Source organism: Pecten maximus, chromosome 18 (assembly GCF_902652985.1).
Source record: "Pecten maximus chromosome 18, xPecMax1.1, whole genome shotgun sequence".
In the NCBI taxonomy this organism is placed as follows: domain Eukaryota; kingdom Metazoa; phylum Mollusca; class Bivalvia; order Pectinida; family Pectinidae; genus Pecten; species Pecten maximus.
Window position 1 is genome coordinate 8,335,448 of NC_047032.1, and position 12,975 is coordinate 8,348,422.

At 34.8% G+C, this 12,975-nt stretch overlaps 1 protein-coding gene across 1 annotated transcript; it reads left to right on the plus strand.

Annotated features, from left to right (window-relative positions):
• The first annotated feature begins 267 nt into the window (after positions 1 to 267).
• LOC117316781 (two pore potassium channel protein sup-9-like) lies at positions 268 to 5,790 on the plus strand. The gene is made up of 2 exons (XM_033871548.1): positions 268 to 1,393; positions 2,968 to 5,790. The coding sequence occupies exons 1-2, from the start codon at positions 1,111 to 1,113 to the stop codon at positions 3,780 to 3,782; spliced, it is 1,098 nt and encodes a 365-aa protein (XP_033727439.1). The 5' UTR covers positions 268 to 1,110; the 3' UTR covers positions 3,783 to 5,790.
• Positions 5,791 to 12,975: the final 7,185 nt, after the last annotated feature.

The window sequence follows — 12,975 nt, forward strand, 5'->3', positions numbered from 1 at the left end:
ACAAAATATGTGGTTAGATCAAACAGGTCGCTGATTTTATCTCTCTTTTTACAGTGTGTGGTTTATTAATTACTCAATAATAGGGTTATTTTGGAGATAATTAGATTCCCGAACACGAATTACTGACAATTGTAAAGGTCACTAGACCGAGACACCAATCCAATACAGACACACATGATTGGCGATCCCGAGGGAGTGTACGGCGGATGCCGCTTGTTACTACCGCTTGTTACTGAATGCTAACCACGGTCGAGGCGGACCGGGGAGAGATGTAGTCTTTCCTACATCGATCGTAGAGGGCGGGTAAGTAGTTTGCCGCGATGTATACATTGGCTACAGGGACGCATGAACATCACCTGTAATGGTGAATAGAAGGATTACAAGCCCGACAGATCTGCTAATATATATATTTTTACTTTGTGAATTGTTCATCCAATAATTAACTGGACAGTATTATAATGGAAATTTGTTTTAACACATCAAATATGGTGGTTCCAGTGCGTCAAGCTATGGATAAAAACCGCTAAATGGATTGCATTGACATACGCCGACAGTGATTTGATTATTTTGGTTATTACAATAATTAAGAAGGAAAGTATATCTCGTCCATCTTTTATAAAGACATGCACTCATGAGAAGGAAAGGGGGTCACTGTGTCTGCTGAAAGTATTCAGGTTAATGGCGTAGATATTAAAAGGTCCATACAGCGTTTACGATAAATCGTGTGTAGTTAAACTGTAATCATTTCGCAGCCGACGGTATGACAGGGAACATTTTCACCACTGAGGCGTTGTATAGAGTTCGCCAATAACACAAAACCTCACGAGGATGTATTCATCAGCAGAAGCTTTATAGCTCCGTGGGGCCTAAACATGGAGCAGCAGCTGTTCTCGTCAAAATAACACAGACTTAACAGTGTTGTTCTGACAAGGAATTAGGCCGGTCTGCAGGCTGGCGATACAATCTCAGCTTTCATATTCTTCAAATGAAAAGAGAGTATCGATAACAATGTCGTCGTTGAACACTTTGGATGTAACCTGTTGATTGTGAGGTGTGGTGTGTTGTATACTAACTTTGATAGAGCTCCTTACAGTTTAACGCACCTTGAAGATGAAGCGACAGAACGTTCGTACCTTGTCTTTGATTGTATGTACTTTTACTTACCTCCTGATAGGGGCAGCCGTGTTTGACGCCCTGGAATCTGAGTACGAATTAGAAAACAGGAGGCGTCTGTTTGCTGAGGAGGACGAAATACTCACAAAATACAATATTTCAGAAGTCGACTTTAAAAACATTCAACACAATGTTATCTGGTCCCGTCCTTACCAGGAAGTCATCCAGTGGAAATTCGGAGGTGCTCTATACTTTTCCTTGGTAGTGGTGGCAGTGATAGGTGAGTTGTACATACACAATCCTATATCGTTGTTAGGTAAATGTGAAAACAATAGTTATGTGCTACCTACTATAGTATACAGTGCAGGTTAACTGTCTGAATATGACATTTATATACACATACTCGTGTCAGTGACTCACTACAAAGCCGTGTCATATATAATCTTCAAATCCAACACAATGATAGTTCCTCGCAAATATTAACATTTTTATACCTTTTGCTACATAATGTCTTGATTATTATTTCATTTTAACTGAAATGAATTTCACTTATTTAACGGTTGTACTATTATTTCTTATATATATATTCCAATTACGTCATATTGATCACGAGCGTAATGGTATTAATTGTCTGATAAATGCCACTTGTGACTGTAAGCCATTACTACATTATATGCTTTATTGACATGTATGATCGAGGATAACACATGTTGTAAACGAGACCAAATAATAACCGAAACAGAAGATTGTTGTATAGTTAATATTGTATTATATTCTTCAAATGTTCATGACATGTTATAAATCATGCATTGTGCAACCTGTTGTTTGACTACTGTTCTCTGGATTTCATGTCATCATACATTTTTCTTACAGTTTGCTATAGTTAGCTTTAAAACCATTCCTAGATATAAGGTTATTGTCGACATTTCATAAAAAAAATAATTCTGGACAAATTAGTTAAAAACCATATTAAAGTTGCCCGCGCAAAGCGATTTTGCAAAAGTAGACATAGGGATTATGTAATAATAAGCTAAAGTGTAAATAAAGCAGTTACAACTATATTGTTTACAATGAAGATCAAACGCAGAAAATTCGCTGTTAGTTTGCATGTACGTAACTTAATACTCATGTATATAACCATTACGCTGTGCCAGCTTCCTGCCTCCTGTTCTATATATATATATATATATATATATCCTACGTAATAGATGGATTCTTGTATAACGTATACCTATATACACGATCAATCATTGTACCGGTATTGTGGGTACCGAAGCTACATACGGCCAAATCAAATCAACAAAGTCTGTAAATTGACAAACTAATTTGTCGCGTCAAATTATTAGTAATATTTGTTTTTCAACAATCGATATTGTCGAGGCATTTTCTAATTTGTTGCATGCTGTTTTAATTTCAAGTGCTTGATTTTGTATTTTACCGTAATTCAAGTTTGAAAATTAATTCATATATAACTTAAAACAAACTCTACGAATAATACTATGCAGCATACAAAATGTTTACTTTATATTTTCGGTAGTTTTTTTTTTAGCGATTTATGTGCTTAATAGAAATATGTCAAAATGAGTCATTCAAAATAAAAAAAAACATGTCGATAATTTTTCTCTATAACACACCAAGAGAACATCGGCTTATAAAGGAAACCGTTATAAATCGTAACCGACAAAACGGGATGACGATAGGCAAAATAAAAGCAAAATACATACATTAGTACAGAGAAAATACAACCATGAGTTTAAGGAATGATTCATCTTTCTTCTGCAGAGACACAGATATGTAAATCCCTGTCCGTTATTGCATTATAACTCTGTGCTTTTTTCTATGTTTGTTTAACAGGTTATGGACATAGCACACCAAAGACGTTCTGGGGCAAGACCTTCTGTATGTTCTATGCTCTGATAGGGATTCCATTATGTATCATCATGTTTCAAAGCGTTGGTGAGCGATTGAATACATTCGTGACTTTTGTCTTGAAACAAATTAAAAAATGCTTTCGTTTCAAAAACTCGGAGGTTTCACAAACAGATCTATTTTTTGTGACTATGAATTTATCAACAATAATTATAACTACTGGAGCTTTAGCATTTTCTCATGTAGAGGGCTGGAATTACATTGACGCGTTCTACTACTGCTTCATCACGCTTACTACAATAGGCTTTGGTGATTTTGTGGCGTTGCAGAAAGACTACATGGTCCAGGAGAAACCTCATTATTTTGCGTTTAGCATTCTCTTCATTCTGTTTGGTTTGACTGTTATCTCTGCCGCTATGAATCTTTTAATCCTTCGTTTTGTGACAATGAACACCGAGGACGAACGCCGGGATGAAATGGAAGCTGCAGTTGCCGCCCAAAATGCAGTGCGACTAGAAGGTGACGTTATAACCGGAAATGGAGGTGTAGTTTCAAACGCACAAGAGCGTCCAGAGTTTAATGATACACTATCTGTTTGCTCCTGCTCGTGCTACAAGTGGACATCACCACGTGACAAAGTTTACACGTCCAGCCCTTTGGCTAATCACAAGAGTGGGAAAAGAAAGAGTAGGTCTTCTGCGGCCAACGCAACAGAGTGTTCCAAAGAAATGGATAGTACCATGTCTGAGGACACAGAGTCCTTCCTTAATTGGCAGAGGAATAAACGTGCCTCGTTATAGGGAAGATCACATCTCTCAGAGGGTTTACCTGAAAAATATGAGCATTATTACCTAAACTTTAAGTAAAAGGTCAAAAGTGATTTGCGTTTTATCTCCAAGTTGCTTTAATAAGAAACCTGAATTTGGTTTAAAGCATACTTTTATAGGTTAAGTAAGTGGTGTATCGATGTATGAAGTCGGGTTATGAAAAGAGATGTTCACTGTTCGGTGTTTACCTCGATAAATAAGTTGATAAAATAGAATAAATAATTATTCTTTTCAATAGAGACGCTGTATTACTCCCCAAATAAAAGTTAATTTTGAAAGAATAATATACCATATACAGACAGTTCTTGGAAGTAGAAGTATTTGATACAAGTAAGAAAGTAAAGAGGTGCATACTGTGTTAACCAAGCACATTTCGTGGGTGAAATAGACGTTGTCTATACACTCGAATGTTCGGTAAAATGCCTTCTGCTAAATCTATAAAATAAATTGATTATATTTTTACATTGATATATATTAATGAAAACGTCTGAGAGATTATTTGTAAACAAACAATGCTATGAAGTAGTGTAAGTTATAAATAACAATGACAGCTGTGTGATAATTATACAATGCGAATTGAGACGGTAACGGGAGAAAATTTGATCCGGGAAACCTGTCTCATTATACATTGGTATACTCACACAATTTATGGTACACCAAATTCCTTTCATTGCTTTATCTGAAAAAAAAATTAGAGATGTTTACTGCGCCTTGTAAATACGAAGTCTTTTATTGTTGTCGTGGTTTCCAAACACTTATATTGACGATTATCAGAGTGATCTCATTCGATCGATATCGGCAAACTCGCTGAAGCTCATTTCCTAAAACGATATGTAATGGAATTGTTTCACCTGCACTGCCACAAAACTTTTTCTGAGTTCCTGCCACATTAAGACTCACTACGGCCGTTCATCCGGGCAAACAAAAGCTGACTACCAGAAATCAAAAAGGTTCATGTAAGTTTTATTCATGATGCATCGAGAGTTGTGAGTGTTGAGACATCGCCATTACATATACTAAGTAGCTTATCGTTGAAATGACGATGTTCAAATTATCGTCATTGATCACTTGATTTGACAAGCTGTTGTAATACCAAGGACATATGTGCTGGACATAAAATGTACGGATCAATATCGTCAATTACTCATGGCCGTTCAGTAGTGTTAGATAGCATCAAAATATCTGAAGCACAGGCAGTCAATACGGTATACAAATTGTACATTGCATAACAGGTTATTACGACTGTACGGCTGAACAGTGTTAGCAATACAGGAAGCAGTATACTTCGTCCGTAAACTGATATCTATTATTTTTATCATAAGATCTACATGTTCATATGTACAAATATGTATATAAGCTGTATAGACAATTGACTCTGTCTGCCTGCATTGGAGAATAACATGAACAAGTATCAATAAGTGGATACTGGTTGATGTTGTGATAAGCGCTTGCAGTGCCGAGAGCTAATTCTGTACATCTTCTGTTAGTGAGATTGTGTAAGTCAATTAAGTAAATCAGATATAATGAACACCAAACACTATACATATGAGAAGCACATATAATCGGATTGACTAGTCCGGTTACCAGTGATCGACGTAAAATATGTTGGACACATGTACAACGGGTTCATGTCATTCACTTTATATTTTCCAGGATTATATTTTCTCATATACTAACTTCGTACAACATCTTGAACAACTTTTGATACGAAGTTATGTTTATCATTATTGTTTGGTGTATGCTTGGCAATAAACCGTCATATTTCATGTGTGACAATCGACAGTATTAATATATAATAATCAAAAAATTCGGATAGTCACTATGATAAAATATAACAATTAAAGACAAATAGGACACCTGTATGGTATTAATATGTACACAGCAATGTGCCATACAATGGATGTATGTGTAATTGTATCGCTGGAACTATTGTTTTGTTGTTGTTATTGTTGTTGTTTTATAGATAAATGATCTCGTGGAATACCGGTAGTGTTGTTATCTCTTACATCATGTAGTGAACACATTGATTGGATAACATACCTTACGTCATTGTAAACGATTATATAAAAATATTTACATTTGCTCCGTATTTTCCTATTGACACAATGCTAAGAAGCACTTGCCACCATACACTTACAACACCCAGTGCCTCAGACTATAACACCCAGTGGGTGATGTGACATTGGTTCATTTTTTTTCAAAACTTATAAGAATTGAACATTGGTTTTAATGTTGTTATAGTCGATATGCCAGCAAGATATCAGGGAGGGAGGAATTCACTGTAAAACGCATTATTTATAATGTTTCAGTGGATATTATAAAAATACCAGCATATATTTCTATATTTTTTATATAATTCCTAAATATAATTGATATATACATAGACAAGATTATTGCCATGATGTGGACGAAATAATAATTTTGTGTTAGTCGATGAAGCGCAAACAAACAGAAACGAAATTTCCATTGAACGAACTGATACAGGAATGTGCACAATCTCCGCGAATTAAGATAGGGATGACTCATTACATAATATATACTGTACTGGCTATACAAGTACACCATGTCGTAGAGCAATGTCAGATTTATTTCAAACATAATATTGTCTTCCGTGTTTTCATTATCACTATTCGTTGTTTTGCCTTTCTTAATCCATTGTAGGTCCGCCATGTTTACGTAATGATAAATCTACACAAACTATACTCGTCGTCATCGATAATACAGTCTGGTCCTACTTTTATATATATATTTGTGAGTTCTATTGCAAAGGTAGTATCACTTATATAGACATGATGATTGCAAATGCGCACATGCATAGTCAAACGAAACCGATGTGTAAAATCAAAGACAATCGTGTGTTTGTTTGGTACGTTTATAGCCCCGTGAAGAGAAAGTGTAGTTTTGGGACGGGTTCATTGTAGTAGTTGGTGACTTTCCCACTGAACAACATCCGGGAGAGCCGTCGCATGTCATTCAAAGTGATTAGGGTAAAGTGTCTTGCCCAAGGACACAACCACGACCGCACAGATCGGCCCGTTTCTGAGCTTTACGAGAAACACAAACCGACACGGATAGGGAGCGTCGAACCAGGGACCTCCGATCTTTATCCGAGATTACGTGGCCGGCGTTCTAACCGACTGAGCTAAGACCGAACAAGACCTTGACATCGAATTAATGTCATTTAATTTATCTCAAATAAATAAACACATTATTTTTTTTATTTACATTGTTGTTTCCCTACCGAGAATTCATACCACAAGAAAAGATCTTAACATAACTACAACAGATAGCAGAATGATAATGGGAACCGACAATCAAAAAAGAAAAATTCATAGTAGAAGTAGCTATATTGTCCAGCGGACAATGTGTTCATTCCTTTAAAGATAGAAGTTGGCGGATGATACAGTTGGTAGTGTCATGAGGGTATATACGATTAACGTGGTCAATACTTTCTTCCTATGTAAAAATAATCCCGTAGAGTGACACACACAGTGTGTGTCAGGGTTCTGCTGGACACTACTTCCTTAATGATGTTCAATGATGTTGTCAGCAACGAATTCGATCTCGCTTGCAAGTTGATATCAGCTCTGACAGTGATAATCCCGATGTGTTCACAGCACTATACCTTTTTGTAGTAGTACGCTCACGCTATGGCAATGTCAAATAGGAAAGGCATGCTAAACACCGATATCTCATAGGAAAGGCATGCTAAACACCGATATCTCATAGGAAAGGCATATTTAACACCAATATCACGTAGGAAAGGCATGCTAAACACCGATATCTCATAGGAAAGGCATGCTAAACACCAATATCTCATAGGAAAGGCATATTTAACACCAATATCACGTAGGAAAGGCATATTTAACACCAATATCACATAGGAAAGGCATATTTAACACCAATATCACGTAGGAAAGGCATGCTAAACACCGATATCTCATAGGAAAGGCATATTTAACACCAATATCACATAGGAAAGGCATATTTAACACCAATATCACATAGGAAAGGCATGCTAAACACCAATATCACATAGGAAAGGCATATTTAACACCAATATCACATAGGAAAGGCATATTTAACACCAATATCACATAGGAAAGGCATGCTAAACACCGATATATCATAGGAAAGGCGTGTTTAACACCGATATCACACAGGAAAGGCATGTTTTACACCAATATCACACAGGAAAGGCATGTTTAACACCGATATATCATAGGAAAGGCGTGTTTAACACCGATATCACATAGGAAAGGCGTGTTTAACACCGAAATCACGTAGGAAAGGTATGTTTAACACCAATATCACATAGGAAAGGTATGTTTAACACCGATATCACATAGGAAAGGTATGTTTAACACCAATATATCATAGGAACGGCATGTTTAACACCAATATATCATAGGAAAGGTATGTTAAACACCGATATCACATAGGAAAGGCATGTTTAACACCAATATCACATAGGAAAGGTATGTTTAACACCAATATCACATAGGAAAGGTATGTTTAACACCAATATCACATAGGAAAGGCATGTTTAACACCAATATATCATAGGAAAGGCATGTTTAACACCAATATCACATAGGAAAGGCATGTTTAACACCAATATATCATAGGAAAGGCATGCTAAACACCAATATCTCATAGGAAAGGCATATTTAACACCAATATCACATAGGAAAGGCATGCTAAACACCGATATCTCATAGGAAAGGCATATTTAACACCAATATCACATAGGAAAGGCATGCTAAACACCAATATCTCATAGGAAAGGCATATTTAACACCAATATCACATAGGAAAGGCATGCTAAACACCAATATCTCATAGGAAAGGCATATTTAACACCAATATCACATAGGAAAGGCATGCTAAACAACAATATCACGTAGGAAAGGCATGCTAAACACCAATAGATCATAGGAAAGGCATGCTAAACACAAATAGATCATAGGAAAGGTATGTTTAACACCAATATCACGTAGGAAAGGCATGCTAAACACAAATAGATCATAGGAAAGGCGTGTTTAACACCGATATCACGTAGAAAAGGCATGCTAAACACCAATAGATCATAGGAAAGGCAAGTTTAACACCGATATCACATAGGAAAGGTATGTTTAACACCGATATCACATATATATAGGAAAGCCGTGACATTCCATTATCTGTATGTTGCAAAGTTAACGACGGTGAAGTAAAATAGGAAATGACCCCGTCGTTTCGGCAATACACAAGTGAAAATATCGAAAACACACATAATCACATAAAGACACACACATACACAACGCGCGTTGTGCATGTGGTGCCCGGTACAATATCAGCCCAGCGTATAGAAACCTCTTTGACACCAGTCCTCAAATGAACCTGGCTGTTGCCTCGACCCTTAAACCCTTAACCAGCGTTAAGAATCGCAATCATATCAAAGGGAAGTTTTCAGTGTATAATAAGACATTATATCTTAGTAATATACATTATATCAGACTAATACACATTATATCGCAGTAATATACATTATATATCAGTAATTTACATCATATCACAGTAATATACATTATATCACAGTAATATACATTATATCACAGTAATATACATTATTATCTCAGTAATATACATTATATCTCAGTAATATACATTATATCTCAGTAATATACATTATTACATTATATCTCAGTAATATACATTATATCTCAGTAATATACATTATATCACAGTAATAAACATTATATCTCAGTAATATACATTATATCTCAGTAATATACATTATATCACAGTAATATACATTATTACATTATATCTCAGTAATATACATTATATCTCAGTAATATACATTATATCACAGTAATATACATTATATCTCAGTAATATACATTATATCACAGTACTATACATTATATCACAGTAATATACATTATATCTCAGTAATATACATTATATCACAGTAATATACATTATATCACAATAATATACATTATAAGAGCGAAGCTCTTCGGGCAGCAAAGCTGCCCGAGCGAAGCTCTTTACCGTTAACGTGCACGTATGTACAATAGTCTAGTCCATCTTCGCATAACGTCCTGCGAGATGGTACAGCCAGAAAATTTTCTGCCGGAAACGGAAACAGTCAGAAGCCCGGTGCAGATGTCTGCAGAAACTGTTTTCATAAAAGTATAACGTTACGTACGTTGGTGTGGTCATAATGCTGACTAATTATTTTTAGAAAAAAATATCTGTAAAATCGTGCGAATAAAATATAGCTCGAATTATGGTTTCGAGGACGGAACTGGGAACATTCGGCATATTTCCGAGTGTTGCCGGAAATTTCCCCGAGATGTTGCGATTGCATTTGATTGTGGACGGAAAGTAAGAACAGTTCCCGGTTGCAGAATCGGTATGTCGAAAATTACCGACAGTGAACGACTGTCAAAGGTCATGTCATAAAAGGTTACATTTCACGGGTCGTCTGCTTCAACTATCAACAAAGCCGTACGTCAACACAGCCAGTATCAAGACACACAATTGGTAAATTGGTTGATCTGGTTATTCCTCCCCAAACAAATTAGTTTTTATTTTCACAATTAAAATCTAATTTTGAATTCAAGACATGTAGAAATCTAGATAAAAAAGATATTATTGAAACTGTTTCATCACTACCGGTGCAACATTTATTAAGCATTGATGTCATTTTTTTTTTTTAGTTTCATCGGGGTATGAAACAAATTTTGTTTGCAAACTGTATGAATCCACGTAGCGGATTCTTACAGAAGTTTGCAAACAAAATAGACATGAACGCTTATAATTAATTTTTGAAAATGATTTTCTAATTTAAAACATGTTTTATGTACAATTTTACTGGTTTTAAATGGGATTCTTTTTCTCAAATCAATACGCAACGTCAATTGTCGTATTGTGACGTCACATTTTTCGCGCCATTCTCGGAATTTCTTTCATAGAAGAATGAAAAGAATTTTTCGACCAATCACATTTGAGTATTTACCATGAAAAATTAATTATTTATTATTGGAACTGAATTTTTTTCTCTCTCATTTAAATATTTTAAAAACAATATAAAGAGAAAAATATGCTATGATTTTTCCTAAAGTAAAATAATTTACTGTAAAATATTGGTAATTCTAGTTAGACACAATCTAGAATACTATACTAAAAACAACAGTAGGTAATATAAATAATTAATTTATAAGCTTAGTCCTACTGTAGAGAATCTACTGTACATGTAGGGTCTACTCTAAACTGGTCTATGCTTTCTAATTACACATACGGTTGACAGTTTTAAAGGAAAAAAATAATTCTAACCTTTTTTTGACAAATATTCTTTAAGAGTACAAAAATAGACAGATCTATTTATTATTTTGGTGTAATTTCCAATGAGCATCCACAAAATGTTTTCCTTCTTTCATTATTGTGGGAAAATGGCACGTATCTTGGTTGCCACTGATTCCAGAGGCAGGGAATAATATATGTATAATGACTGCCAGAAAAGAAAATTCAAATTATTAATTTCAACTTTATCTGAAACAGAAACTGAAGAACAGCAGCTCCACCTTGAAACAGACATTAATACAATTAATGACATCATATTGGATCATAATAGAGCCTGTAAGTTATTCTCCGTGAGACTCGAGAAGGACTTGCAGAGAACATCCATTAAACATCGAGGAAAACATGGACAAAACAGGGGAAAAAAATCACCAAATATGATTATTCCAACCTTTACGATGGCGTTCATCCAGCTAGTATTCGGAGAGAAAAATGGTTTAGGGTGATCTGTGAATCTATTCATAACTATTTAATAGAAATGACAACAGTTGATGACGACGAAGATAACATAAATGAAGACGACACCAGTTGGGATTTCAAACGAAACTAGCCTATATCTATTTATCTTAATGCTGAAATGGAACTTCACAAATTAAATTACTCACCATTTTTAGTAAATGATTTAAGTGGTTTAGTACAATGAAATAAAAAGTACACAATATACAAAATACTAGATCACTAAAATAATTGTACAAAATGTTACTTGTAGCTTGTTCTTCCAGTATATAATACATATCTAAGTAAATACATAAGGTGGGTGACGTGACCAATCGCTAACCTTCGCATGCTTTTACTACTACACACTGTAGACTAGTATGTAAATAGTCTTAAATAAATTTAATTTAAATTTAAATTTAAATATAAATATAATTAGTGGGGATGTTGCAATTGATTGAAGTTTGCTCTAAAATTAAAGTTTTTACATATATATCTATATATGTCTCTTTTATAACGGTGTTTAATTGACGTGATAAATATATATATATAATGTATTGTTAAAATATATTTAACCTAATATTATGTTTCATGTAAATACATTTGTTATATACACTTTAGACAGTTATAGTACAATGGCCAAAATATCTATTTCAACAGTATTTATGGAGTATTTACAAAATCGTTAAGGTAGAATGTAGTGAGAACCTAATTAACCAAGCACCAATATAATATGACCATGCATGGATCGATACCCAAAAGAGTTGATTTTCAAAGACCCACAGTTTTATACGGACTTTAAAGGTAAGGATCAAAACTTTATTACCTTCATTTCTAGTACGTAAGCTTATACTGCTTTCACGCCTCGTCTTCAACTTCATAGGTTACCGGTAATTATTACTTTCTCCTAATTAAACAGCGAAACGTATATCACTATATTTTTATGTTGTACATTGGCATACTATCTAGCTTCGCTCTGTTCAGGCATTGCCTGTTTCATATTATCTCAGGTATATATGTTATATCAATAAATATTAAGGTCATTATGCCATTGCGGATACATCTAGTATCTTTAACTTAAACATCCAGGTTAATAGTAATGACGTATTTCTAACAGTAACAATAGGCCGTGTAGAATAGCAGCATCACAATAGAGGTATTACGGTATCACCATGGTACATGTCAGTTTAAACGTCCCATTATTAACAGGCCCAATAAGGATCTTAGAAATAACTATAACTAACCTGAGAGCCATGGGACTACGGAAGACTGTAGTGGTATTATTTAAGGTTTTTCCATGTCTATTACAGGTCTGGCTATTTAAAAGAAAAAGCTCATGTACCTCTGAGTCATATTGATTTCAGCGTAGATGCTTTGAAAG